Source organism: Magnolia sinica, chromosome 6 (genome assembly GCF_029962835.1).
Source record: "Magnolia sinica isolate HGM2019 chromosome 6, MsV1, whole genome shotgun sequence".
NCBI lineage: Eukaryota > Viridiplantae > Streptophyta > Magnoliopsida > Magnoliales > Magnoliaceae > Magnolia > Magnolia sinica.
In genome coordinates this window covers 5,473,250-5,490,483 of record NC_080578.1, presented here as the reverse complement: position 1 = coordinate 5,490,483, position 17,234 = coordinate 5,473,250, and the positions used below count along the sequence as shown (strand labels likewise).

The following is a 17,234-nucleotide window of genomic DNA, read 5'->3' as shown; positions in this document are numbered from 1 at the left end:
TTCTTGTTGGATTCAAAAAATCAGGTCGATTTAAAACTCCACTGGGCCACGCCATGTAAAATCATGTCTGCACACTCTAAAATATTGTCGCATGGCTGACCTTATTTTTGGAATGATTATATTTTTGGAAATTTCCATTCATCATGGTGGGCCACATCTTATAAATGGATTGGATGGCGTATCCAAAGCATGGTATGCCTCACACACAATAGAAGGTTTTAAAATGGGGTGTCTCCATTCCTACTATTCCCTGTGGTGTGACCCATCTGTGTTTTGAACCGGTCTGACCGTTGGATAGAGAATGAACATGGAAGGGGCGCAACTTATGGACGGAGTGGATGTGGGCCATACATCACGGTGGACCCCACATATAAACCTGCCTTTCATGCACTTGATGTTTCTTTCCACTGCACATAACAGCTGTTGCTTGTTGATTGAGGGCGTTGAGAACATGCTCTCACCATTAAAGAACCGCGTGTGGAAGGTAAGTCAAATATTCCCTCCTGGTAAAAAAATGTCAAAGGGACTCTCCTTCGGCTCGCACGTGCCAAAGTGGTGCGTGTGGGATCTAAGCAGTTCATCAGCCGGTCCCTATAGGCTGATGAGCTGGCCCAAAAGTCAGGTTGGTGAACTTGTCGCATTGAATATATTCCATGGGTCGATGTTTTCTGATCATCCATCTCTTTTATGCACTTGTGACCCACCTGGGAAGCTGAACCGTCTAACTTTTTGGACCGATGCAACTGCTTAGCGAAGGCCACTTGATAAACGGTCTGGATTCCTCGCAACTGCGTTACTTTGGGAATTGCTAGCGCCGAGTCACTTGAAATGGACTCTCTTGAGTTAAATTTGAAAAAAAAGAAGAAAAAGAAAACGCTTGCCTACATACCCACCGAGGTTTCTTTCTCTAACGTGAGGAAGCTGCTTAATGTACATAAAATCCACGCCGTCTATCAGTTACATCTCCTGTTTTTTAGCATTGATACTAAAAATCAGGTTGATCCAAAGCTAAGATAGGTCGGCGCATCGAAATTATATCTAAAACCTCTAAATCAGTTAGTATGCCCCACCTGAGTTTTGGAATACTTTGATTTTTGGCTAATTATTTCATCTGATTAGGCACATCAGATGAATGGGTTGGATGGCATATAGCAAGTCGGGCTCAACAGAAAACTAATGGACGGCGTTCCGTTCCAACTGTGTCCTCTGTTGCGGCCCACCCGAGTTTTTTTCTTGTCATGAATTTTTTTGCTTGAATGACTGACACGAGGCAGCACACCTGATGGACGGGTTGGATCTCATTCAAGGAAGAAAAAAAAAGAGAAGCGAAATCACAGCTGCAGAAGGGGCCTCGTTACCACCGTTGGACACTTGGATATGAAAAATGGACGGTTAGAAAGAGATCCTAATAGTCCAAATTCTTCAACGTACATTTTTGGCACGCTTCTAAACTGTGAGCTACCGTGACTTTACTTTTGGTATATGGCATGTTTTAAGTATGCACTGCCTAATAAATGAATGAATGGCCCACATTAATAGCTGTTGCCGCATGCTTGTAACTGTGCCATGGATTCCCTTGTAACCTTTGATTAGACCATCTCAGGATTACAACAGATACAATCAATAAGTTTTTGTATCTATTGTAATGGATGCTATGAGGTGGGGCTTTACCGTTGTTTATAATAGATACAATAGATTTCCTGTAACCCTTGTTTTTTGAGATAAGACAGCTAAAGAACATATGGTAATACTTCAGTTGGAATAGAATCCTTCTTTCTTTTTTTAATCCCTTATGGCAGTACAATGATACATATTACAAATAAGTAACATGTAAGAGATAAATGCCTTTCATGTGGAAATCCTCATGTTTAGATGTTGTATGTCAAACATCCTGTTGATTTGATAATGAGATGGGCGACATTTGTACACTAATTTCAGACCATTTGTCACTTTCGCTTAGCTGATTCTTTATTTTGTACGTGTGGGACACTTGATAGTCAAGTTCATTTGATTGTTGAATCACGAAATCCACCCCCATTGGGATTTCTTGTTGAGCAGCTTTGATCTTTATCACTTACTCCTCCTATCAACATAGCATTCCTCATGGGGATGCATAAACTAGTTTTGAATAACTGAATGGTAAGGACAGCAATGCGTCAGAGCTTGGGCCAACTTGGCTTGAGTATGAGCTAGGGCTAATGATAAAATAGCCTACTCCATTTCATTTATGTGTATATACTGTGTAGTAAATAAGTATTTTTAATCTAAAGTGGAGTATTGTATACTTAATATATATAGTAATATTAAAGTTTTAATATTTTAGTTGAGTGTGATGGATGATTCTTAAGAAAATCATAAAACTCATAAAATATTTGGCATTTACACTTCAATTGTATATTATGCAACTTATCTTTAACTTATAGGATTGGACCTGGCCAGTCTGATACTAGTCCTAGCTCAGCTTGGGCCAGGGCTGTAGTTTGGTTTGCCCGTTTTCAGCCAGGGTTGGGCTGATGCCAGGCTCTAGGGCAGGTCTAAGGCTAACTTGGGCTGGACAGCATTGACACCTCCTTCGAATGGTCCCTCACCAGAGGTTAGGGGTAATTTCGTCATTATGGAAATGATTGAGACCGGACGCGTTCCCCGTAGGCAGGAAAATTGAGTGCGTGTGCTTTACTTATGGTATGGTAAAGACTGGTGCTGGACAGGTGAGAGAAGCGATTCGCGTACCAAGTGCTGAGCTGGCACCTTGTGCGGTAACCGAACCAGTCATAAGATGGAGAATCGGTTCAGACGGAAAATCAGGAAGGTCATAAGGTGGGCCACACGTGTATGTTGAGTACAAACTATGGGTAATCTCTTCTCTGTCATCCATTTTTCTCATACGTGTGGCCCACCGGATAAGTTGACCGTATTCGCGGTGGTCCCACCTAATGAATGGGCCGGATCTCGCAAACATGCGCCAAGTTGACACGTTCGGCTGCCGACGAAGTCTTCAATCTTTTGTTGCGTGAATCTCGTAAGCATTTTTAGAAAGAGAAGTGCTGAATGACTAAAATACCCACCAACCTGTCCGTTCTTTTCCCACGCATCACAGCCTTTGTCTCTGACGAAAGAAATATTCCGAAAATTTCGGCTGGACCTTCCAGGAAAGGGAAACGAATTTGCCCTTATCTACAGCAAAGATGTCTTCCCATCAAATAAACGCGGTTTCGCTAACGTGCGCAGCATGAGCAATTTTAAAAAGAGAACCACTAGGCTAAGTACTACCAGCTATCCATATTACAAAATGTTTATGTTACACGACAACGTTGTATGTGAGTTCATATACACGCTTTGTTTCCCGCCCATGTGTCAATTGCGTATGACATCCGACTCGTGCAAAAGGCGAGCGCTTGCCATAATCATTGTCTGGGGCAATCTGGAATCGGATTCGGTAGTTACACCCGCCTCGTTACTAGTCAGTGCTCGAAAAGCTGTGTAGGGTCTATCATGATGTGTTTGCTTTATCCCTCCGTCTATCCATTTTTCGATCTCATACTATGGCATAAGGCCAAAAATGATTCAGATCCAACCATCAGTTAGACCACACCGTAGAAAACAGTGATGATTGGACATCCACAATTAAAACCTTCCTAAAACCTACTGTAATCTTTATTTTCCATCTACTCTGTTGATTAGGTCAGAAAGACCTGGGTGAAGGAAAAACACAAATATCAGCTAGATTCAAAACTTTCTTGGCCTTAAGAAAATTTGAATGGTAGGCATTCAATCTACTCTTTCCTATGGTGTGGTCCACTTGAGATTTGGATCTACCTAGTTTTTGGACTCATACGCTGATATGAGCTCTCAAAATGGATGGACAGAGTGAATAAAATACATACATCATGGCGGGCCGACAGAGTTTTGTCAGTACCGACCAGCACCCAGCTGGGTAGTGGCCGAAATCAATGAACAATCGGTGTTCTAACCCAGTGTATAAGTTCGGCCCACTTAGTGAGTGGATTAGCTTGATTTTAGCTCTTAGGTGATACTCATGGTGCGGACCAACTTTTGTACGGCGTGGATGTTCTCCACAAGTGACACTTTGATGTAAATCAATTTCAACTTTGACGGGCAGTAATAATAGTGCCAGATGCTTCCGTTCCAAGATTGACACCAAATGCGGGACCCAAAGGCCAGAGTAAAAAAGCTAAGTCAAGAAATCACAGGAACGTTATTGGCAGCATTGCATCTCGGCGCTTCAGCGGAGTAAATAACGCTGGCCCATGTGTGCCAGAATGCAAAATATATGCATGATCTGGTTCGCTCATCACGTGTGGTGCTTGATGAATGTGTCCTATCCAGAAAGTCAGGCTGGCCCACTCACCATATTGACACACATGTGTGTAGAATTAGGACCGTTGGCTCTCATTTCCTGATCGCCGATTTATTCGTAGAGTTGTGGAATGCCTGATCAGGCACGGCTGGACTTTGGTCTAAGAACACCTAATCTGCGCCCCTTCTAATCAATGGATTGGATGTCCGCTATTTTGCCACATTGGCATGTGTCTAGTGCGACTCTGTACAAAATCCTCTACAACCACGTAACTTTTGGTGTGTGGAACCCATGTTTGCTGCGTCCCCAATCAACGGTCTATTTCTACTTTCCGACTCTTCGTCGCGAGCAGAGCATGTTGAGTTTAAAACACATATAATCTTCGTTAACATTAACGTGCGCCCATGATCTACGTTAGCTTTTTCCCACAATAAATTCGCGAGAGATCATTCCTACCAACCGCTGCGACTTTTGAAAAAGAGATAATGTAAGGGAAGTCGCTCACGAAGAGACTGAACAGTTCATTTTTATTACAGGAGTGCCAATATCGCATCCTCACACGAGATCCTGGCCGTTCATCAAGTGATAGCCACCGTGAAATTGCCTAGGTCCAAAAATCAGGCTGGTAAATGATCAAGGGGTCCACATCTAATACGAGAAAATGACGGCTAGCAAATCATGACAAGAACGGTCTATATTTAACCTAACAGGTGGGGCCCAACTGATGAATCGACTTACCTTATTTGGTCTAGGACATGCTTACGCTGGGCCACAGCTGATGACTTTCCCGGATACCGCACACGTGTGACAGCACGATCTCTTTTAATCACTTCCTCGTTTTCCCACGCCAAGCATTTCTTCTACTGGAAAGGAAAGGGAAAGAAGGAAAATTCTAACTTACGCATGGACGATGACGTTCTTAGGATATTATGGTTGCAAAGTCCTTTTAACTTTTGAGGAAAACTTTTATACTCTGTCGTAGTGTGATGAATGATAGGCAGGTACTTAGAAATTGCTTAGAAATTGTATAGATGGTATAAAAGTAACAAAAGTTAAACCCTTCAAAAATGCTTATTTGGTTATCTGATTATCAGATTGGTTAAAATTTGGACGGTTAAAAATGAAAAGCATCAATTGTTCATTTGTTTCGACAAACAAGCGTGACTGAATCATTGATTCCGATGTTTCTAGCCGTCTGAGTTATATGACGGTATCTTAGTTATAGTGCATTTAATATTTCTTAGTGCCTGCGTATCAAGTGTCGTGTACAGAAAGAGTATTAAATTACTCCCCTTAACCTTTTACAACCCGTGAGGTTTCCGTGCAAGCAAAATAGTCCAAAGTGTGCAGCTTAAGCTTTGTGCGCACCATGCGCATGGGAAACTGACCCATGATCATGCGGGAAGCGGATTGCCAGAGATCCCGGGCAAGAGATATTCCTGTGCCCGGGGCTGTGTGGGGCCCACATAGATGTCAGTGACAAATCCACTCCGTCCGTCCATCTGTTTCTCAAGACCACAGTAAGACAGTAGGATAAAATTCTAGAAGATCCAAGACTCATGCGGGCCATACCACACGAAACAGTGGGGATTGAACATTTGGGGGTGACAGAAGATTTCTATCAGGATGCTATTTGTGCCTACAGTTTATCTGAGTCGTAATAAAACTATGAACGGTATGGATGGCATGAAGACATCATGGTCAGTTCCAGGAAGGTTTCAACGGTGGAAGTTTCTGTTCCCACCGTTTCGTTTGGTGTGGCGTACCTGAGTTTTGGATCTGCCTGAGTTTTACACCCCCGTTCTATTGTGGCCTTTTAAAACAGATGTACGGAGTGAATTTGTCACGGACATCTCTGTGGGCCCCACGTAACCTGTACCCGGGGTCAGGCGATCCTCTTATTCAGATTGAAGGCTCAGGAGCTGGTGTACGTCAAGTACCATTTAAATAAATGCTACCGTCCTTACGAACAGGTAACTTGTTTCACTTTTTTTTATATATCCGAACCGTCCAACTAGTGGATCATCAATTGGATAAGCTAGATTACAAAATCATGTCAGCAATTCAATCCATAACCCATTTTTTGATGTCCAAGAATTGCTTAGAGCTGTGATCTATTAGAAATTCCGTAGACCAAATTGTTAGAAATGATCAGTCACTGCAGTTCTTTTACTAGTGGCCCTACTCATCAGTTGGATGGTCTGGATTGAACGACAGATTTTCTAATGTTATGAGTTGTAGGGTTGGTGGTACCGTTCCCTTAATCTTACTGTAAGTGCACAGTCTGAAAAGTGGACGATTCTCGTTCGTGGACAAATGGACTAGTCCCGATCCTTTGCCGATCGACGGTACTCATTTCATTGTGCAGTTGATGGCATCTGACCGTCCTTCTGGTAGACCCTATTACTGATCAGAAAATCCCAGCCGTCTTCTTTGCGCAAACAACGGAAAACATACAAAAGCCAATGGTCGGAAAACGTCCGTAGTAATAAAAAACAATGAACTCCCGGGCTCTGTGGAGTCCACATAGATGTCCGTGACAAATCCACTCGGTTCATCTGTTTTGAAAGATCATGATAGGACATAAGTTTTTAAAAAAAGGATATAAGGCATGTGTGGGCCACACCAACAAAACAATGGGAACAACAACGTCCACCGTTGAAACCTTCTGGAGCTGACCAGGATATTTACATGCCATCCAAACGGTTCATATAATTAATACCACTCAGATAAACCGCAGGAAAAAAAAAAAATTTGTCATCCTGATACAAAAAGTTCTGCCACCGCCAGGTGTTCAATCCCCACTGTTTCATGTGGCACGGCCCACCTGAGTTTTGGATCTTCTTGTTTTTTAGAATCTTATAATATTGTGGGCTTTTAAAACAGATGGACGGAGTGGATTTGTCACGGATATCTCTATGGGCTCCACACTGATCCAGGCCGCTCTATAGTAATGTTGAACTATATTACTTCTACATGCCACATGTACAATGAGATGAACGGTAGTACTTGTACAGGTCAGGATTTAGAATTTGAAAGCTGGGCCATCTTGTAATGATCCAAACCGTTTACATGAGACTTCTTGCTTTGTTAAGGTGGAAACAACTAAAAGCTTTCGATTGGATTATTTAGACATTCAAAAGTGACCTTTGTGTAAACGCAGGGTTCAAAGGACAATAAATACAGGTACAGATGTAATGATTGCAAATGTCAAATCTTATTTTTGTTAAATTAAGGTATTTTGAACCAATATTAAATGTTTAAATATGAATGGTATACTCATAAGGTATGGTGATCCAATTTTCAATGTTTAGATACCAATGGTATACTCATAATGATTACGCTTAGTCATGATTGAAAATTTGAAACGTCACATCCTTATGAAAAATACACTTCTTTTTCTTTTTTTTTTTTCAGTTAGGATAGGCGATATTTTATGAAGTTCATTGTAAAATTTATAATAAATACTCATTCCTTTACTTCTTCTTCTGTTTTTTTTTTTTTTTTTTTTGCAGTTGGCTATGGAATTATGTATTGATTTACATAAACAAACAATGTAAGTTTGCGATAATTACTCTTTTACATTATTTTACCATGAACATCTGCTATCCAAACGTGTCCTGAGGTGTTTTTTTTTTTTTAAAGGAAGCACTATTAAATAAGAAGTTTATGTCATTAAAAAAAGGTCCCGATCCAGCTGTCAGAGTTTGGTAGCATGTTTTATGATATAGTTTCCTTGCTCTTTCGAGCATAATGTATGGTCGGTGGAATGCTCATGGAAGATTTGAGCCAACCATCCTAAGGCCAACGGATTATATTATGTGAATCGTGGTAGAAACAATTGAGGATTGAAAGAGTTATCTAATGTTTTACAATTCATGTAATAATGTAGCCCCACTTTTTGTAACTAGATGAATCAAACCTTAGCAATGGATTCTTCTTTGAAGACTGGATTGGCTGATGACCCTAGTACTGGCCAGTTAGCTGGTGTCAAAGCAATGTGGGCCTTATCAGGATGGGGTGTTGATGTAGAGCGGGTCGTGGACAGTTTCATGGTCAAGATGGATCAGAAAAGGCCCGGTTGATGACAGAAGTGATCCGAATCATCGGACCTTAGATCGGGCGTATCTTACAATCCAGAATGAGTTATCTGATGTAAAATATATGATTTTGGGGTAGAACAAGCTACTTTAGCCAACCAACCCTGCTACGCTGGGTTGCGCAGGCCGGAATTGCGAAAAACCCCTTGATCGACGTTCGTTTCCCTGTTTTAATTTCGTTTTTACTATTTATAATAAGTCGCGGATTCTAGGAGTTTGAGTTGTAGTTTGATTCTGATTTCTTTTCCATTGCTTGGTACCCCTATTTAAAGGGTTGTGAACTCGTTTTTATTCATTCATTAATCACTTTCGAATTTATTAGAATTTATTTCTATTTTTTGCTTTCTTTCCTCGTGGATTCGAGAAGTCTATGTGAGGAGTCCAGAGAAGTTTCGTGGATTCGGAATAGTTATCCTCTTGAGGAAGACGGTGCTCGACCTCACGTCCTCCCCTGGGTCAGTTTGGTACATTCCCATTCTATGATTTCGGCTACGATAGGGAGTATGGATTGCCGATGAAGTGTGGTTCGCTTGGGCTGTACCAAGAGGGGATGTGTGTTGCGTGCCCTCAGCGCCAAGGAATGTTGGGGTGGAGCGAGAAGTGCGCACCTCCAAAGCCCCCATCGTCGTACGTCATGCAAGGCTAGTGCAAGCGTCGATTACTATGGTCATTCCTGAGGAAGGGGGCTCCAGTGAGGAGGAAATCGACGACATAATCTTCCAACACCCCAGACATGGCGGCGATCGAGTAGATCGAACGGATCAAGAATTCAAGATGAGGGTTGATATTCCTAGCTTCAATGGCTAACTACACATTGAGGATTTTCTCGATTGGCTTTCTGAAGTTGAGCGATTTTTCGACTATATGGACATCCTTGAAGCAAAGAAGGTCAAACTTGTGGCCTACAAGTTGAAAGGAGAAGCTTCAGCTTGGTGGGAATAACTGCAACTCGCGCGAACCATGCAGACGAAAGCACCAATCCGCACCTGGCAGCGGATGAAGCAGCTACTACGTGTCCGATTCCTCCCTAGCGATTATGATTATGTATTATTTCAACAATACCAAAATTGTCGACAGAGTAGTCGGTCGATGAGAGAATACGCAGAAGAATTTTACCACCTGGCGACGCGTAATGATTTGGTCGAGACTGAATCGCAACAAGTCGCCTGATTCAACGGTGGATTGCGTATGGCTATCCAGGATCGGGTCCAAATGCAGTCCATCTGGATGATGAATGATGCGATCAGGTAGGCTACTCGGGCAGAAGCGCAACTTGAACGTCCTAACACACGGACTTATCCTACTGCAAGGATCCCTGTGGCAGGTCTGCCCCAGGGAACTGCACAACCTAAGGGGAAGGAGCTTGTAGGAGCACGGACCTCTTACGTTTGAAAACCGAGATCAGGGAAGCGGGCAAGCTAAACCCCAAAGGAGCGTATCGACTGCTGCTGGTCCAAGTAGAATCTTGAACCCCTATGCTTGGCCAAGGCCTGATAACTGCTATCGTTGTGGCCAATCGGGCCATCTATCAAATACTTGTCCCCAGCGAAAAGTGGCAAACCTCGCCATTAATGATGGTAGTGCTGATAACGCTTATGAAGATCCAGATATTGAAGAACAAGAGCATACTACCGAGGACAAGGCAGATGATTCAGGTTGGATTCAACAAGATTACGACAAGTCGCTCGTCGTGAGGCGACTATTATATGCGCCAAGAAAAGAAGTGTATCCACAGCGGCATAATATCTTCCGCACTAGGTGTACAGTGAATCGAAAGGTTTGTGACGTGATCATTGACAATGGAAGTAGCGAGAACATTGTCTCCAAGGTCATGGTGGAAAAATTACAATTGAAAACGGAGCGTCATCCCTTTTCATATACAATTGGTTGGATCAAGAAGGTTAGCGAAAAAAATGTAACTGAACGGTGCACCATATCCTTTTCAATTCGCAAACATTATAAGGATGAAGTAGTATGCGATGTGGTTGACATGAAAGCATCTCACATACTACTCGGTCGGCCCTGACAATCTGATCGTGACGCCACTCATAAAGGGCGAGATAATATATATATCTTCGTCAAGGACGGCCGGAAGACCATATTGGACCCTATGGATCCAGAGGGACCACCTGAAACTTCTATAGTGGAGGGTCATTTCCTCTTAACCATACAGGACTTCGTGGAAGAATCCAAGGCAACAAGACAAACTTATGCATTAATTGTAAAAGAGGAAGAACTCAAGCCTACCAACATCCCTTAAAGACTAAGGCCCCTACTATATGAATTCAAAGAAATCTGGCCCGATGACCTTCCTGATGGGTTACCCCCCCATGCGGGATATCCAACACCATATCGACTTTGTCCTTGGGTCCAATTTACCTAATCGTCCCCATTATCGAATAAGTCCGAATGAATGCGAGATTCTACAGGGACAAGTAGAGGAGTTGATCCGTAAGGGTCTTATTCGAGAGAACATGAGTCCATATGCTATACCAGCTCTATTAACTCCAAAAAAAGATGGGAGTTGGCGTATGTGTGTCGACAGTCGAGCCATCAACAAATCACCATAAAATATAGGTTTCCTATACCACGGTTGGACGATATGCTAGACATGTTAGAGGGTGCAAAAATATTCTCTAAATTGGACATAAGGAGTGGCTATCATCAGATTCGAATACGGTCAGGTGATGAGTGAAAAACAGCCTTTAAGACTAAGGAAGGATTATAGGAATGGATGGTCATGCCTTTCGGTCTTTCGAATGCGCCTGTCACATTTATGAGATTGATGAACCAAGTTCTGAAACCTTTCATTGGGTAGTTCGTTGTGGTCTACTTCGATGATATTTTGATATACAGTCAAGATGAAACCACCCATATGGAACACCTCAATAAGGTCTTTCAAGTGCTCACTAAAAATAAACTGTACTTCAATTTAAAAAAGTGCAGCTTCATGACTGATAGCCTATTGTTCTTGGGTTTCGTTGTAACATTCACGGGCATTCGGGTGGATGAGGAAAATGTGAAGGCAATCAGAGAATGGCTGATTCCTACAAATATTCACGAAGTGCGAAGTTTTCATGGACTGGAGACATTCTATCGTCGGTTCGTGAAAAATTTCAGTACCATTGTGTTATCAATCACAGATTGCATGAAGAAATGGCAGTTTCAGTGGACTGATGAAGCCGACAGGAGCTTTGTCGAAATCAAGCGCAGATTATCCACGACCCCAGTTCTTGTACTTCCCAACTTCGACAAATTGTTTGAAGTCGAATGTGATGCCTCATATGTCGAAATTGAGGGAGTTTTGTCTCAAGAAGGTAGGCAGGTAGCCTTTTACAGCGAGAAACTTCGTGATGCACGTAAGAAGTGGTCTACATATGAGATCGAGTTATACGCGGTGGTCCATGCACTGCGGCACTGGCGACATTATTTGATTCAAAGGGAATTCATACTTTACACGGACCATCAAGCTCTCAAATTCATTAATAATCAAGCTAACATTAACCGTGTGCATGCTAGATGGATCTTGTTTTTCCAGGAATTCACATTCGTACTAAAGCATAAGTCAGGGCAACAGAACAAAGTAGCTGATGCACTGAGTCACCGTGCAACTTTGTTAGTCAATATGAGCAATGAGGTTGTCGGGTTCGAGCACCTCAAAGACATATATGCCGATGAAGACGACTTCAAGGACGTATGGGTTAGATGTCAAGAAGGTCACCCCAGCAACTTACATATGGAAGACGAGTTCCTTTTCAAGGGAAATCGACTGTGCATCCCAAACAGTTCGCTAAGGGAACAGATAATCCAAGAGCTACATGGAGGTGGCCTCAGTGGACACCTTGGGCTAGATAAGACGCGAGCTCTTGTGGAAGAACGGTATTACTAGCCGCAATTGGTACGTGATGTGGGAAAGACAGTCCAACATTGTTATATTTGTCAAACCTCTAAGGGGCAATCTCATAATACGGGCCTCTACACTCCGTTACCCGTGCCTAACGGCCCTTGGGAGGATTTATCGATGGACTTCGTGTTTGGTCTCCCACGAACACAATGCGGTATAGATTCAATGTTCGTGGTAGTAGATCGTTTCTCCAAGATGATGCACTTTATTCTATGCAAAAAGACTCTCGATATAACACACGTGCCGAATCTATTCTTCAGAGAAATTGTGCGGTTGCACGGGGTTCGCAAGACTATTATTTCTGACCGTGACACGAAGTTCATAAGCCACTTTTGTCGGACTTTGTGGACTCGATTCGATACACGACTTCAGTTCAACAGCACCTACCACCCACAGACTGACGCTCAAACTGAGGTTGTAAATCGTACATTGGGAAACCTCATTCGATGTAGTTTAGGAGAAAAACCGAAGCAGTGGGATTTGGCCTTGTCTCAAGCAGAGTTTTCATTCAACAACATGGTGAACCGCTCGACAAAGAAATCCTCGTTCCAGGTTATTTATGGACAAGTACCTTACCACACACTAGACTTGGTCTCTCTGCCCAAGCTCCCAGGTATGAGCATTGCAGCGGAACATACGGCTGACAAGATCATGGGCATTCATGTGGAGGTAGAAACCAAGATACATGCCTCAAACGAAAAGTATAAAGAGCAAGCGGACAAGCATCGGCGACAAAAAGTGTTCGAGGTGGGCGGCCAAGTAATGGTCCATCTGCGCAAAGAACGATTTTCGACCGGAACGTACAACAAGTTGAAGAATAAAAAAATTGGACCGGTACCAATCATCCGAAAGATCAATGACAACGCTTATGTTGTTGATCTTCTAGATGACATGACAATCTCATGAACATTCAACGTCGCGGACCTGACCGAGTATCATGAACCAACGCAGGATGAGAACTCGAGGATGAGTTCTTTTGAAGTGGAGGGGATTGATTTAGAGCGAGTCGCGGACAGTTTCATGGCCAAGATGGATCAGAAAAGGTTCGGTCGACGACAGAAGTGATCCAGACCATCGGACCTTAGATCGGGCGTATCTCGTAATCTGGAATGAGTTATCTGATGTAAAATATATGATTTTGGGGTAGAACGAGCTACTTTAGCCAACCAACCCTGCTATGCTGGGTTACGTAGCCCAGAATTGCGAAAAATCCCTTGATCGACGGTCGTTTCCCTGTTTTAATTTCGTTTTTACTATTTATAGTAAGTCGCGGATTTTAGGAGTTTGAGTTGCAGTTTGATTCTGATTTCTTTCCTATTGCTTGGTACCCTTGTTTAAAGGGTTGTGAACTCATTTTTACTCATTCATTAATCAATTTTGAATTTATTAGAATTTATTTCTATTTTCTGCTTTCTTTCCTCGTGGGTTCGAAAAGTCTCTGTGAGGAGTCTAAAGAAGTTCTGTGGATTCGGAATAGTTATCCTCTTGAGGAAGACGGTGCTCGACCTCACGTCCTCCCCTGCGTCAGGTGTACATTGTGAATATCCCCATTAGAACCTTCCTAGAGATATACAATCCGTTGAGGGGTTTTGCAAGGCCCATCGTGATGCATATGTTTTATCCATATTATTTTCTCATTTTGATACATCATTTCTTGGCATGTGTTTAAAATGGAGGCAGATTGAAGTCTCAAAGGGACCACATCATAGGAAGCAAGAGTATTGAAAGTTTTTGACCAAGCCAATAGTTAAGAAGTTTTGGCAAATAAATAACACGATAGACTTTAAGAAATTTTCAATGGTAGGAATTCAATACCCACGGCTTCCTATAGTGTTGTCCACTTTTGGTTCATGCCCTAAAATAATTTATTAAAAGGATTGATGGCATAAATAAATCATAGACATCATGATAGTGGATCTGACAAGTTCATCCTTGTCTAGCTAAGTCCTACCTGGATAGTACCCAATCGCCCCATGATGTGTGCGTTATCATCACATCCATTTATTTTGCCAGCTCATTTTAGAGCTTGAGCCCAAGAGGAAAGAAGATACAGAGCTCAAGTAAAGCCCACAGTAGAAAACAAGGGCCACTATATTGTATGCAAAATGCATTTTGTATACCAGAATCAGACCTGGGTAACCAGGGAAAAACTGGGTGAGATCCAGAGCTCACATGAGCTGTAGCACATGAAACAATGGGACTAAGGTGTCATTATATGTTTGTCCGTGGCCGTGGGGCTGCCTTAATGGGTATCTTTAACATATCCAGGGTGCAATTCTTGGGGATAAAGTGGAATTACAAAAATCAGACTTTTTTTTATATTCCTTTACACACGCTCACACCACATTGAATTTTCTATGACAGCTAATCCAATCAATGACCTTGTTAAAACTCCCGTGAGCCGGTTAGTGAGGAAAGAGTAAGGACCCAAATACAATAATAATAATAATAATAATCAGACTAATCCAAATATAAGGCAGGTTGCCTAGGTGAATTTAGAGGTTTAAGAGTAGTTTTCTATTTTTATCTATTAAGTCTTAGATGGATCCGTTCAAATGATGGTTTTTACTTATGAATGAAGTCGATTTAATGTTAGGCCTCACCCCTTAAACAATTCCGGTCCATATTTTGGGGCAACCCCCATTCCAAGTCAGACTCATCCTTACTGACAGTTCCTCACACGCTGGGCATGTGCTGGCACGTATAAGTGAAAGTAGGATACATTGTACACTCACGCATAGCACAGCTAATCTTTATAAAATACAAGTCAATCATCACCACAACCTTAGCCCAATTCCCCCCTCTGCCTGGTTGTCACTCGTTCATCTCTCTCTCTCTCTCTCCCTCTCTCTCTTCACACTATATATTGTCATCTCACCATTCACTTCTCTTCCTCACACACCCCTCTCTGACCCTCTGACCCTCTCTCTCTAGAGAAAGAGAGACATGGCCTCCACACGTGCCACACTCGCTTCTACCGTTCTCCTCGCCCTCCTCGCCACATGCATTGCGCAGGCACCATCCTCACCACCTACAGCCACCGCTACTCCACCTACAGCCACCGCAACTCCGCCTACAGCCACCGCAACTCCGCCCACAGCCACTGCAACTCCGCCCACAGCCACGGCAACTCCGCCCCCAGCCACCGCAACTCCGCCCACCGCACCACCACCCAACGCGACGCCGCCGCCCGTTCCAACTCCCCCACCGGTAGCCCCGCCTCCACCAACCATGGCACCTCCTCCGGCAAGTCCCCCAGTCGCCACCACCCCACCACCGGCCCCGGTCCCGACATCACCGACGCCCTCCGCCACCCCGCCACCGTCTCCACCTCCCTCATCCCCGTCACCGTCTCCTTCAATGACGCCGGCCCCCAAATCGCCCGAAGCGCCCGTATCGCCCCCTCCTGGCGCTACAGGAGGCCCCGGCGCATCTCCACCGTCCGGCACGACAGCGCCGCCGAGCGACGGTGGCTCGTGCGGTCTCAGGGCGAGCATGGCGTTTGTGGCATTGCTTGGTGGAGTCGCACTGCTTTAAAATTACAATAATGCCATTCGATTTGGAGTTTTTTACTTATGTAGATTAAGTTACTTCATTTGTGTATTCATTTCGTTGGTTTTTCTCTTATTTTCTTTCGTGATTTTTGGAGCATCCATTTGTGAGGAGGATTGTGGATGGATCGGATCATCTCATTGCTCTTTCTCCCTCTCTCGCTTGTATCATTTTGACTTATTAGCTGAATAAAAAGCGATTGTGATTCTTGTTTGTCTTTTTAACTGCATTGCGTGAAATGTAGCATTTTGTCGGAACACGTGTGGTGAGCAATGCGTTAACGTTCACACGTGTGGAGTTGAAGGGTAGAAAGCTACAATGGGGGTTGGAGGGTGTGATGGGAAGGACAGCTGGGTGCTAGCTGGGATTTGGAATCATGTGGGAGAAGGTGTGGAAAGCGACTTTTACATATTTTCATGTGTGGGTGGGGCTGCTTTTAGAAAAACGGTGGAGGTGTAGTCTCTTTTGGATGTTGCTGGTGGAAAAAGGGGTGGAGGAAAATAGTTTAGTGGTGAAAGCACATGATGGGAGAAAGCGTGGTTGGTTGTGGGTCTTGTTCTAGTGACAGTATTCGCGAGCATGATAGTGATGCCCATGTGGGCGTTGACCCCACACCCATCAATGACAGAGAGAGAGAGAGAAAATGCAAATTGAGCTGGCCTTGTACGTGTAACAAGGCAGGCGTGTGTACGATCAGGAACGTGACTTGCCTTTAACCCAGGGTCACTTGGATTCTTCCAGTGCAACCACAAGCTCCATGGAGCTTACCTGGTGTTTGGGCTACTACGCTGCAAGACAAGACTATGAGTGAGATCTGAAACTCAAGTAGGCAATATCTACATACCATTTTGGAGCATGTGGCATATAAACATTACGTGGGCCCTTAAAAGACTTTGATGGTGGGCGTTTTTATTCCCACGGTTTCTTATGTTGTGGCCCACCTCAGTTTTGGATTCCCCTCGTTTTTTATATGCTTGTGTATTAAAATTAGTTGAAACGAATAGATGGAGTGGATATAACACAAACATCACGGTGGGGCTCATATTGCTTGAGGTGTAAAGAGAACTTGATGAATGGTTTATATTGCATGTATAGGTTGTGGGCCATCTGATGATCGCATTTGGCTAATTTTGGATGCATGGAATCTGCCCCTTGGGATCACATAGAGCAACAGTTTGATCTTAAACACGTTTTATTCCCTTCCACGTGTACGGTGAGTGCACTTTGGAAGCGCATTGGAGCCTAGTGTAATTGGCAAGGGGGGCCAGCCTCCGATCACAGGAATCACATGATCCAAGGGTACCAATAGACGTTCGTCGGATAACTCATAGACGTCCAATCAAGATGAGGCCTTGATGGG

General features: G+C 43.4%; 1 protein-coding gene across 1 annotated transcript; it reads left to right on the top strand.

Moving 5' to 3' along the window:
• Positions 1 to 15,129: 15,129 nt before the first annotated feature.
• Positions 15,130 to 15,859, top strand: LOC131249469 (classical arabinogalactan protein 4-like). The gene has a single exon (XM_058250282.1). The coding sequence runs from the start codon at positions 15,269 to 15,271 to the stop codon at positions 15,857 to 15,859; it is 591 nt and encodes a 196-aa protein (XP_058106265.1). The 5' UTR covers positions 15,130 to 15,268.
• Positions 15,860 to 17,234: the final 1,375 nt, after the last annotated feature.